Below are 13,230 nucleotides of genomic sequence, written 5' to 3'. Positions count from 1 at the left end.
AATGGCTGTAGTGTTATACAGTGTTTTCTTTTTCCGACTTTAAGAAGCCTTCTCTAGAGGCATACAGTATATTGTTCAGATGCCATGGGGATATATCAGCTCTTTCATATTCTCTGAGGGACAGTCCTGTCTACCAAGCTCCCAATCACTCAGCTGCCTTAGCAGGCATGCTTTATTCATGGCTTCCCTTCTTTTCCAACTGCCTTGAAGCCTCTCATATTTCATTTTAGGTTTCTTCTGGTTTTTACAGGACATATGGTCACTTAGAGAATAAAGTCATCCTTTCACTTAAAGTTAGTGGACAGTCCTCAAACCATCTACTCGTGTTTGTCTCTACTCTATCAGTTCAGCATTGGCAGATTATAAACATCCTGGTTTGGTCCAGTATGCCTATAAATACCATCTGCTATCTCTTCCTCTTCCTTAGAGACCTGATGTTATATCAAGCTTTCTTGAATTCAGATACAGTCTTGTCTACACTGCCTTCACCAAGTGGCTGTGGCACAACTTCACTTTTTTCGTTACAGGTAATTTCCAAGTTTGTCCTTTTTCATTTTCATTCTATGCGCCTTCACTCCAGAGTGTTCTTTCAATTGGAAGGGGATTCACTCACTTCCTGTGTATTTATGCCATAGGTACATATGTATGGTTATGCTGGGTAAGGCCTAAAGTCCATCAAGTCCAGCATTCATATCTAATGGGCATAGGTACATAAGTTTTGCCATTCTGGGGAAGCTCAAATGTCCACCTTTCTACAGCCAGAACAGCATTAAAAAAAAAAATAAAAAAACCTCTCACGAGAGTATCGAACAGAAATCTCTGCTCCAAAAGCAAGGCTTTGCAGTAATTCTGCAAACTAACGCATACAATATTTGCCATGGCTGTTCACCACTAGGAACACCGTGGACCCTGGGCCTAGGTTCGGTGTTTTAACCTGAAACAAGCTCAACATTCATATCTATTGGGTGTGAGTCTGGTACTACTACTACTACTACTACTACTACTACTACTACTACTTAACATTTCTAGAGCGCTACTAGGGTTACGCAGCGCTGTACAAATTAACAAAGAAGGACATTCCCTGCTCAAAGGAGCTTACAATCTACATCTCGGTGAGGGAGGACGCATGACCGTGGTACGTGGATTAGTGGTATGTGGATTAGGGAGATCCAAGAAATTACAGGCCGGTGAATCAGACGTTCATACTGGGACAATTTTTTTCTGTCCGGAGCGTACTACCATAGCTGGTGGACTCCTATATTCAGAACTTTCTATATTCAGAACTTACCCAACTATGGAATGCCACAGAGATAGGGTTGGAGTTTGTAGCCCTATTTAACTGGTGTCCTTGGTCACCCTTCCTCTTCTCCTCAGGATCCAGAGAATGGCTAGTTTTTTGCTTATGCATTAACCGGTCATTTTCAGCAGTACTCTCTCTTCCGTTCTTTTATAGATCTTAGGGTCATTTCATTCTTACCTAGACGACTGCCTAATTGGAGAAAGTCTTATCAGCAGAGTTCTCAGGTCACGCACCGGGTGTTGCATTTCTTACAGTCTCTAGGTTGGGTGGTGATTGTAGCCAGGCCTCTCATTTGATCTCTCATCAGATATCTCTGATTTTCTCTTTGTTTAGTCAGGTTGGCGCACAGTCTTTTGTCTCCTCTGCAAACATCCCAGTTTATATTTTTCTTGGTGACCTTGGGCCTTCGGCCATTTCCTTGCTCTATTCTGCAGAATGCAATTTTACTTTCTAATGCCCAAGAAGGAATTTTCCTTCATCCTATTGCGAATCTCAGGGTCATCAATCGCGCTATTTAAGTGTCATCTAGTTATCTCAAGAACCTTAGTTCTGTCATTGGGATGCTTCGTGCAGTACACTTTTTGGCAGAAGCTTGTTTGTATATATATTTTTTTTTTCTGGGGGACCTCAGCAATTCGTTTTACCTTCGGAGAAAATTTTTCTTCACCCAACGTGTAATTAGACTCTGGAATTCGTTGCCGGAGAACGTGGTACGGGCGGTTAGCTTGACGGAGTTTAAAAAGGGGTTAGATAGATTCCTAAAGGACAAGTCCATAGACCGCTATTAAATGGACTTGGAAAAATTCCGCATTTTTAGGTATAACTTGTCTGGAATGTTTTTACGTTTGGGGAGCGTGCCAGGTGCCCTTGACCTGGATTGGCCACTGTCGGTGACAGGATGCTGGGCTAGATGGACCTTTGGTCTTTCCCAGTATGGCACTACTTATGTACTTATGTACTGACAAACAAGGCGGAGAGAGCTATGTTGGTCCTTGCCATGGCAATGGGTTATGTCATCCGCCAAGGAGGAGTTAAGAGTATACTCTTGAGTTTGTACTCATTTTTTCTTAGTTGTGTCACCCTGCATTTAGGTGAATGGACTCTCATTTTTTCAGCCTTACTTCCTCACTGCGACACTTCAGGGCTATCTCTTTTTGCCTTCAGGCTCACGAACATTTCTTGCTTCTTCCGTTCAGCAACAGTCTTGATGGAGACAGGGACAGATGCCAACGTCCAGCAGGGGTTTTTCAACCTTCTTTATGCGTTTCTTCCGTCATCTCACTAGGTGTTTAAGCAGAACCAAGGCACCCTTCTACATCCGGACCCCCAGTCACTCAAACTTATGGCGTGGTTACTGGGTCTGCAACATCTTTGATATTTTCGCAGGAAGTACTTCAAGTTTTAATTGCTTCCAGACAGAAATCTACATTAAAGTCCTATGAATCAAAGTGGCGACGGTTCACTCTGTGGTGCTCCTCTCACCACTTCATTCCACAAACAGTATCCATTTTGCATGTTTTGGAATATCTTCTGCATCTTGCGAAATCTTGTCTGTCTTACTCATCCATTAGAGTTCATTTGGCAGCTCTATCAGTGATGCATGATACTGTTGACAACCGCACGCTTATGCAGCATCCACTGTCAAAGCGGTTTCTTAAAGGAGTCCTGCATCTGTACCCCCCGCTTCATCCACCAGCTAGGTGAACTAGGTGAACAGACTCTTAAAGTTCTGTTTTCTAGTAGCCATAACTTTTTCTATAAAGTTTTCCTCTTCAAGCAGTGTTTCCCAGTAGCCATTGCAGCAAGTAGATCTATGTGTGGAATACTTCTACGGTTGGTAACTTCTTTTCGGTCTGCTGTAGTTTAAAGTTTTCACCTTTCCCAATCGGTTTTTTCTTATTGGTTTTGTCCTTCTAGCCAGTAGGCGTAAAAGTTTTTCATTGTTTCTAACCCGCTATATCGCGAAGGATCAAGGAAATGAGAATGTCTATTTCTCTTCTCGCTGAGAGGGCAGTTCCACAGCGTATTACAACATATTCCACAACTTCAGAAGCGGGCTCTATTCTTACTACGGCGATTTTTGGTGCACATTGGTAAGTTGGCAACTTAGTCCTAGTTTCATTTTATTTTGCTCATTGGGACACACTACATGTTAGTTGTTGCCAGGTGGCCTATGCAGCATGAACATTTCTCTGCAGTTTTCTTAGGGTCCCTCCCTTCAGATTACTGCTTTGGTACTTCCCATCAGTCCAATCCTGGTCCGGTCCGGAGGGACGCTAAGGAAGGAGAAATTAGATCTTACCTGCTAATTTGCTTTCCTTTAGTCCCTCCGGACCGGACCAGGCCCCTCCCATGTTCTCTCTACTCTTTAGCTTCTTTTATTAAGTAGGAAGTGTATTCAGTAGGAAGTGTATTCATTCCTTTACGATTCGTGGAACAATACTATATATATACAGAACTTTACGTGGTCTATACCACTTCTCTGGTGGTTGCTGGTGAGCTCAATTGCTGGAATATCTATAAAACCTTAAATATGATTTACCACTTTTCTGGTGAGAGTTGCTGGTAAGATCAGTTGATGGAATATATATAAAATCTTAAGTGGGCCATACCACTTCTCTGGTGAGAGTTGCTGGTGAGCTATAAGACAAGTGAGCCATACCACTTCTCTGGTGAGAGTTGCTGGTGAGCTATAAGACAAGTGAGCCATACCACTTCTCTGGTGAGAGTTGCTGGTGAGCTATATTACATGTGAGCCATATCGCTTCTCTGGTGAGAGTTGCTGGTGAGCTATAGTACAAGTGAGCCATACCACTTCTCTGGTGAGAGTTGCTGGTGAGCTGTAATACATATCGGGCCATACCACTTCTCTGGTGAGAGTTGCTGGTGAGCTCTGATACTTGGCATTGCCGAGTGCTTTGTGGCTGCTAGGATTCCGTACGGCACAGAAGGTCTTTCTTTCTTTCCTGCTTTGTTATTCAAATACTGAGGCTAAGGTCACATGGCCAGGGCTCCTATTGGCTCTCTAGAGTCAGAGTTTTTTCTCAGTCTCCACCTGCTGGTAGGCGAGCACAACCCATCAGTCCAATCCTGGTCCGGTCCGGAGGGACTAAAGGAAAGCAAATTAGCAGGTAAGATCTAATTTCTCCTTGTTCGCTGTGAGGAAAGTTCATTATTCCCATTGCGGTTTGCCATACTGCTTTGGAAACTTCAAATACTGAAGAGGCAGTGGAGCCGGCTGGCCATATGAGGCACTGTGAAAAGTTGAGTGCTCTCTATCTCCCCCTGCTGGTTGATGGACACAACCCATATGTAATGGCTTCATCTGCTATGAGTAAAGGAAAAAAAATTACCAAGGTAAGAACCTAATTTTCCCTTACCTAAACATTTGTGTCCAGGAATCATATACATTGGTCACTTTTTACTTAAGTTGTTTATCACCAAAGACAAATACAGCAGATGATAATTGAGGTGGTGTTTTGTTGCTGGGAATATTGGAATGTACTTTTCAAAGAATTGCAGTGCTACTTTTTTTCAAGTATAATTGTAAGTTTGACCTAATTTTCAATGTTTAGTCTGTATGGATTTTTGTGGTATGCTCACTGTTAATTTTTTAATAGATTGCAGCAAAAATTGGAGGAGATTCTGGAGGAACACTGAATTCCAATGACTATGGTTATGGTGGACAAAAAAGACCTCTTGATGATGGAGGTAAGCTCTAGTTTACAATTACTTGTCCAAGATATTTAATCCTTGGATAATAAGTTGGACAGTAAGATGTTAGGGCACCTACTGTTGTCATCCTCTTTTAAATTCAGTAATGGAATGTAGCCATGTTTTATATAGGTCATGATTGTTTAAACACATCTGATGTTAAGGTGCTCATTTTCAAAGTTACATAGAGGTGTATTTTCAAAGCACTTAGACTTACAAAGTTCCATAAATGCTTTGGAAAAAACACCTCATAGTAATATATGGAACTTTGTAAGTCTAAGTGCTTTGAAATTGAGCCCCATATTAATCTGTGTTACTTTGTAAGTCTGTGTGCTTTGAAGATGAGCAGTTTCTGCAAAGAGATGGATGTATGTTTTTATTTTATAAAAAAAAAAAAAAAAAGTCTTAAAATTGGAGTAATCCATCTGTCAAATTGGAACTACTTTTGTATATTTACCATGTGTAGAATTCATCATTCTAGGTTATTTTAATGGTGTTTCAAACAAAAATGTTTAAAATATATTTATTGGGTTATCTTCCTTACCTATACAGCAGTAACATAGCATACAAAAACATCACAAAGAGAATAGACAGCAGTAACAGAATGATGTTATAAGAACTGTCCCTATACCTACCAACCCTTTCCTCAACTCCCCCCCCCCCCCCCCCCCCACATGACCACTTACCGAATCTACCCCCATACACATCCCTCACCCCTTCCCTCTTCTCTTAAATCTTGTAGATGTCCTCAAGTGACTGGTGATACATCTGGAAAAACAAGAGATTTATATTGCTGTAATCATATAGTACATTAGAACAAAACTGGACAGTTAGGGTACCCAGAAATGGGGTCCATAGTTCCCCAGGAATCCACCAAAGTGTCTCCATCTGCAATAATTCCTGCATGTGATTTCTCTATTGTTCCACATTCAGGGATGTTGGATAAATCCAGTGTAAAAGTATACACTGTTTAGCCACCAAACACGCCTTACTATAGTAGTCATATTGTCCAATAGACAATCTTGTGTGTAATGCTCCAAGTTTAATGATACATCTGGCCCAAATACGCCCAGACTGCTGACCAGAAACAAACAAAAATTTAAAACTGTGTGAAGTACTCCCATCAGTTGGATCATATGTAGCAGAGTTGCTAATTTCATTAGCCAGTAATTTGGAAACCTGGAGTTTTTGTTTGTGCTAGCACTCCTGTATTAGCAAATTCCTCAGCAACCCTCCAGACCAGTCAAGACGCTTGGGTTATGCATGCCTACCAGCAGAGGGAGACTGAGAACACTAACTTCAAACTGAGTACATATAACCTGTGCTAGCCCTCTATCTCCAGTATTTTCTCAGTCTCAGCAGAGGGTAGACATGCAGCTTGTGCGGTCTGGTAGGATTTAGCATAAAGAAATCTGAAATTCATATATAAACATAAATTGCTGTGGCTTAATAATAAGAATTGAAAGTAAAAAAAAACAACGAAAACATTACCTAAAGAATAGTAATAGAATTGATGAGGATTGTGATACTACCCCTAAAAAGTATGCTTGGCTCATTGAGTAATTTAGCCAAATAGGGGCAGGTAAGCTGATCTGATAGATCCTTCTATGATCTCCCGATCCTAGTGACCTCTGTGAGATACGAGCTTTCCTTTTTAAAGGTAGAAGTTCTATTATTTATAATATGTAAATAAAAAATAATTGGATTCTTGCAAGGGATGGCATACAAATATCTTGTTGGGTTTTTTGCCTGAATTTTCACATCATTCTAGTTGTTCATCATACTGGTTTAAATTTGGGAGACAAGATGACATCTGAAATATTTCAGGGTTACTTTGTACTCAGTGCAGTGTATGTAGTTCATCAAAGCAAATAACTATCACTGTAGCTGAAGTTATGTGCTTTGATATTTGACGGACTTGAAGTGATATAGTTTTTCAGGGACTTTTGTTAAAGGAATGAACAAAAGAAGCAAAACATTTTTTTTACTGGTTTTATTAATTTTTCTGAGCACACTGCCTTTAGCATTCATTTGGTTTAATGTTTTCTAGTACATGATACACACAGAATCCTCACTAAATCAAATTTTGAATTGCTTTTATATGTTTTGTAACATATGCAGATATAAACATTTTTTTTAAATCCCACGTGCAATAACAAGAATAGGTATACATCTTTTGTGTAAACTAGTTAAACTAGTTGCTTCTCAACCAAAGAATTATGTCTGTATTCACTTAACATGGAAATTGTTAGAAGTCCTACATGAGTTTTTGGTTTCATCCTTTGTTGTAATTTTTCAGATCAACCAGAGGCTAAGAAAGTTGCTCCTCCGAATGACTGTAAGTATTGTTTTTGTCTTTATGAATAATAGTTAAGCTTAATATCATTGTAGGATAAGACCTGAGTTATTTTTATGCCATAAAAAGTTTAAAGGAACTCTCTTAAAAAAAAAAAAAAAGCTGCTGATGTCAGGGAAAGAGAAAGTACCTGTATATAATGTGTACAGTGCTGCATATGTCAAGTAGCACTATAGAAATAAGTAGTATGTTTTTGAAACTGTTATCAAATCTTTTGCATAATTTGTAAATTGAAAATGTCTGGACTGTAAGAACATTTTAAAATATACTAATTTTGTTTGCAAACATTTAACTTCAGATCACTACTACATTTAGACTGAAATACTGTTAGCCTTTGGTTATCCCATTTTCTGTGGTTTGTGTTTTTTTTTGTTGTTGTTGTTGTTGTTTAATTTACGGAAGTGAAAGGTTGGAGAAAAGGAGAATTCACCAGCATATGTGTCTTCTACCAGCTTGTTTCAGTCTTGTAGCTTGAACTGCATAGTATCTTATAGTGTCTGCAGGCCCAGTGGTTCAGACAGTGGAATCAGAGCTGGTTGGTAGATGAGATATCATCCAGGATAGACTTGAAACCTGATTCCACTATGGTGAGGGGTTCCTCCCAAAGGTGGATTGTCTTTTTGGGAGGTGTTAAGAGTATTATATTGTCTCTGTTATAATAAAGGGATGATATGGACTATGTTATTCAGAAATGTTCCCTTTTCCCATGCAGACCTATGGGAAGATTGAACTCGCATCCAGGTGCACTAACTCCATGGAAAAAGCCCTTCCCTTACTGATCCCTTAGCGATTCGGGGAAAAAAGCAGCCATGCATGAAGGAAATCGCATGCAAATGAGCTGCTTGCTGTTAGCTCATTTGAATGCGATTTTCTTCCTTGGGGGGGGGGGGGGGAGCCAGTCGGCCAGCTGAGCATGTGCAGAGCAGCCATGCATTTTGCGTGGCTGCTCTGCGCATGCCAAAGACTGCTTCATACAAGCAGACAAACTGCATGTATAATAGCCGTCTACAACCTCCAATAAATTGCTGTCTTTGGCATTGTGCATCAGAGGGAGAGAGAACTAAACGATCGGATGGAGACCCAGATCTCTCAGCCCATCACAGCGTGTTTAGCTGACACCAGTGACAGCTAAACGCGCTGTGATTTGCAGACACTTCTGCGCTTTTTTTAATGCAAGAAGCATAATACTAAAAAGAAGTGCCTGCCAATCACAGCACATTTAGCTGTCACTGCTGTTAACTAAATGCACTATGATTGGCTGAGAGAGACCTGGGTCTCCCCCAGATCTTTGCAGTTCTCTCTCTTTACAGGGTCCCGCTGTCTCTCCCTCTGCTGCACAACGTCAGACGGCTTCATACACGCAGCCAAGCTGCGTGTATAATAGCTGTCTACAGCCTCCAATAAATTGCCACAGAAGTGCCTGTTATGCTTCTTGCAACAGCTCACAGCAGCCCCAGCCAGGCATTAATGAGAGTTGCAAACTTCCCGTTAGGTTTTCCATAGTAAAGGTAGGGACTGCTTTTGTGCATGGGGTCGGAAAATGGCTGTGCATCTGCCTTGCATGTACATTATAATACTAATTAGCTCATTATAATACCTTTTAGATCATTTGCATTCTGTTTTCGTTAGCTGCTACCGTGACAGGAAAATGGCTCGGAGAACCCTTTTGTGCATGTCTCGTTTTACTACTTGCTCGCTAGCCTGGCTAGAACTGGTTTAAAAACCACATTGCTGGCTCGTTAGGTTTAGTGCATTTGGCCCTCAAGTTGTGATGCATAGGTGATGTGATGGTACAAGGAAAGAGAGCTTTACATTTGTTAGTAATGGGGGAAACCTTTTGGTTAGAGGAAGCCTGTTTCTAAAAGATAGGCTTCACCTTAACCTGGGTGGAACCAGGCTGCTGCTGTTAGTTTAAAAACAAAAAACAGGGGAGGAAGTGACGTCATCAGGCAGAATGGCCGCTTAGGAGAGAAGCTCCGGGCGACCCACGGCGTCTAATAGCAAAAACACCCTATTTAGGAGGCAAGTGTGCAGCCCTGAGGTCTAGCGGACAAGTGTCGGTGTTGGGGGACCCGCTGTTTGATGAGCCTACGAGCGGAGGCGGTGGACTTTTCGCGCTTTGCGTTCCTGGGTGCGGGGACGTTGCGAGCGGGGAAAAAAATGGCGACCGCGATGGTGAGCCACCAGGAGCGAGCAGAGCCGACAATCCTAGGTGAGCAGCAGGAGCGCGGTACGGAATCGGGAAGTCTGGAAAAGGTGATGGGACCTGACTGGAGGCAGTGGCTGCGGGAAATGAAGACAGATCTGAAGGCACTTCAGGGAGATCTGGCGGCCCTGGGAGCTGATTTGAGAGGAGAGCTGCGGGAGCTGGGCTCCAGGATTGAAAAGACAGAAACTCAGCTGGAGTCACATTCGGAGGCGTTGGGCATGGTGGATCACCAAATTGGGGAGCTTCAATCAGCCCATCAGCAGGTTCTCGATAAACTGGAAGACCTAGAGAACCGCAGCCACAGGTGTAATTTATGCTTTAGGGGCCTCCCTGAAATCCCTGCGTATCTGGATTGCAAGGGGATGGTGCAAAAAATTTGTAAGTGACCTGTTGGCAGCGACCGGAGTCACGTTAGAGCCTTCATCGATTCTTCTGGAAAGAGCGCATAGAGCCTTTGGAACACTGCGGAAAGGTATTGAATAATTAAGGAAGGGCTTCCTTCATGCAGAAGTTTTGGCCCGCATCAGTCTAAATGTGCCAGTATTGTCCAGTTCAGCACACTATTAGCTGCCAAGTTCATGCAAAGTTAATTATGTTCAGTAGAAAATAAATCTGTTGCCTAAGGCTGCTTGCTGTGTGAATATAACCACTACCAAGTATTACATATTAAGGGCTTTAAACTTTGTTTTAATTTATTTATCCAGTCCTTATATTTACATACTGTGTTGTTTCTGACTTGTTTTGGCATTTGGAATGCTTTGGGTCCTGTGCTGATCTGTACATTTGCTGTCTTAAGAGTGTGGAATAAAATGATTTGTTACTTCTACTAGTATTTTTACTGCTTGTAGAATCTGGCTTTCTTGGTGGGGGGGGGGGGGGGGGTCAAGGTGACTGTGGCGTGGCAAGGACTTGGCATACCGGGAGCTGGGATAGAGTTAGCATTTGGAGGGGGGGGGGGTCAAGGTGACTGTGGCGTGGCAAGGACTTGGCATACCGGGAGCTGGGATAGAGTTAGCATTTGGAGGGGGGGAGGGGGGGTCAAGGTGACTGGTGTGGCAAGGGCTTGGCGTACCGGGAGCTGGGATGGAGTTAGCATTGATCAGTTTAAAAAAGGTTTGGACAAATTATTGGAGGAAAAGTCAATAAATTGCTGTTAAGGTAGATTTGGGGAAATCATCCTTGGGGGTAAGCAGTTTGGAATCTTTTTGAGATGATGCTAAGTGACCTGGATTGACCACAAGATGCTGGGCTTGATTGACCTTTGGTCTTGACCCAGTATGTCTGGCTTTGACATACCCCAGGTGACCATGGTGACTGAAAGAATTAGACCTGGTGCTTAGGTTTTGCAGCCTGAACTTAACGGGCAGTTTGGACAGGGTTGAGGAAAGTTGCACACATTCATATGCCCTCCTCCCACCCCAGTCTCTGGGCTAGTGCTGATAAGTGTAAGGAAAAGAGTAGCTGTGTGTAAGGCCACAGCCTTCTCTTTTGCCGCCTGGTACCAAATGTAAAATTTGAACCATGTGTCAGTCTTTGGAGTACTTGGGAGTGCTGTTTGACATTCGGGTGGGCACAGTATCCCTTCTGGAGGCACGGCGGATAAAGATCCAGACCCAAGTGAAGGGGCTACTACGGATGTCGGCCCCCAGATCGTGGGACTACGTGCAAGCCTTGGGCTCCATGGTGTCCACATTGGATGTGGTTCCATGGGCCTGGAGTAATATGATAGGTCTCCAGCTTTCTCTTCTCATCCGCTGGTTGCCCCTTTTGGAGGACTATTTGGCCCACATCTCTTGGGCACCCCACATGAAGTTAGCTATGTGGTGGTGGTTGCATCCGGAGAGTCGCTGCTTTGCCGGTGGGCAGAAAGGTACCTTCCACTCCTTTCAGTGGCACTCATTGCAGGGTCCTTGAACATCAAGGTGGACTTTCTCAGTCGCCATGCACTGGACCCGGGGGAGTGGGAATTTTCGAGCCAGGTATTTGCACTTATCTCGGAGCAATGGGGGAACCCAGCTCTCGATCTGATGGCCCGGGGAAGCAATGTGAAGGTACCCCGCTTCTTCAGCAGAGGCAGGTATGCGGTGTCATGGGGCATTGACGCTTTGCTCCAACCTTGGCCCCAGTTGCTCCTTCTGTATGTATTTCCCCCGTGGCCCAAGGTGGGCAGGATTGTGGGACACATTGCAGACATATGAGGAGGGTGATTCTATTGTCCTTGGATTGGCCCAGGCATCCCTGGTATGCGGACTTGATCCATCTGCAAATTGACAGCCCTCTGAGGCTGCTGGGCTAGTGCAGCCTGCTGTGGGAGGGGCCAATAGCCATGGAGGATCCCTCCATCTTTGGTCCTATGGCTTGGTTCTTGAGATATCTAGATTGAGGAAGGAAGGGGTACCCGGAGCGAGTGACTACCACACCATGGTGCAGACGCGAAGCACTCTACTTCAACAGCTTTGCGTCCGGCGAACGTTTGAGTCCTGGTGCTCGGCAGTGGGCCTTTCGACATTTTCGGTTTCAGTGTCAGCAGTCCTTTCCTTTTTGCAGGACGGATTCGGTAAGTCTCTCTCCTTGAGCTCTTTGAAAGTTCAGGTGGTGGCTTTGGCCTGGTTTCGGGACCGCCTTCGGGGCTCCATCTGGACGTTGTGCTATTTCTTCAGGGAGTGAACCATTTTTGCCCTCCACATCTTCTGGTATCTGAGCCTGGTCTTGTGTGTGCTTCAGCGCCTTCCTTTTGAGCCTTTGAATCTGCCTATCCTTAAAGGATTTTACATTGAAGGCGGTGTATCTGGTCGCCATCGCTTCAGGGTGGCAGGTCTTGGAACTTCAGGCTTTGTCCTGTAGAGACCCTTTTCTCTGTTTCACGGACATGGGAGTTTTGGTTCAGAGAGTTCCATCTTGCCAAAGGTGGTCTTCCATTTTCACATACTTTTCCTTCCAGCCTTTAGCTGAGAGGTCTATCCCAATGAATACCGGGCGTTTCGGTTTCGAGATGTCAGGTGTATTCTTATCAATTACTTAGAAGTGGTGAATGACTTCCGCCGTTCGGACCATTTTTTCATCCTCTCTGTGGGTTCCAAGAAGGGGAACATGGCAAGGCCACGGTAACCCGCTTGCTGCGGGAGGCGATCTCTTCGACGTATGTGTTGTCTGGGAGGACTCCGCCTTTATAGATTAAGAGCATATTCCACCAGGGCAGAGGCAAATTCCGCTGCTGAGTCTCGCTTGGTCTCCTTGGAGGAGATTTGCCGATGTGCTCCTTGGTCTTCGGCGCATACTTTTCAAAGCATTATCACCTGGATGTAGCAGCACGTGGGTATGCCACGTTTGGAACTTATGTGCTCCTGGCTGGGACGTCAGTATCCCGCCCTATGTGAGGACTGCTTTTGATATATCCCACAAATCTCTGGCTTGATCTGTGGGAAGCTGTGGAAGGTAAAACTAGTTATTACCTGATAATTTTCTTTCCATTAGTCCTAACAGATGATTCCAGAGGCCCACCCTGTATTATTGTTCGGAAGCTTCTTCTGTTCTTTTACAGTTGCATAGTTCATCTGTTTGAAGAATGAATAGTTGTGTTGGCCAGACCCGCATGAATGGGTCACTGTGTTATGAACTGCATGTCTTTTCCTCCTGCAGTGGCAGGGCTTA

General features: G+C 43.7%; 1 protein-coding gene across 3 annotated transcripts in view; it reads left to right on the top strand.

Annotated features, from left to right (window-relative positions):
- The window catches only part of FUBP1 (far upstream element binding protein 1), a 238,211-nt gene that overhangs the window by 18,794 nt on the left and 206,187 nt on the right, over nucleotides 1-13,230 (top strand). For all 3 annotated transcript variants that reach the window (XM_030206527.1, XM_030206528.1, XM_030206525.1), the window contains exons 2-3: nucleotides 4,921-5,011; nucleotides 7,314-7,352. In XM_030206527.1, the coding sequence (XP_030062387.1) occupies nucleotides 4,921-5,011; nucleotides 7,314-7,352 (130 nt within the window). The remainder of the gene's footprint in view (nucleotides 1-4,920; nucleotides 5,012-7,313; nucleotides 7,353-13,230) is intronic.

The sequence above is a fragment of the Microcaecilia unicolor genome, chromosome 6 (genome assembly GCF_901765095.1).
Source record: "Microcaecilia unicolor chromosome 6, aMicUni1.1, whole genome shotgun sequence".
Taxonomy (NCBI): Eukaryota; Metazoa; Chordata; class Amphibia; order Gymnophiona; family Siphonopidae; genus Microcaecilia; species Microcaecilia unicolor.
The sequence above is the reverse complement of the archived record's forward strand: the minus strand, read 5'-3'. Positions and strand labels throughout refer to the sequence as shown.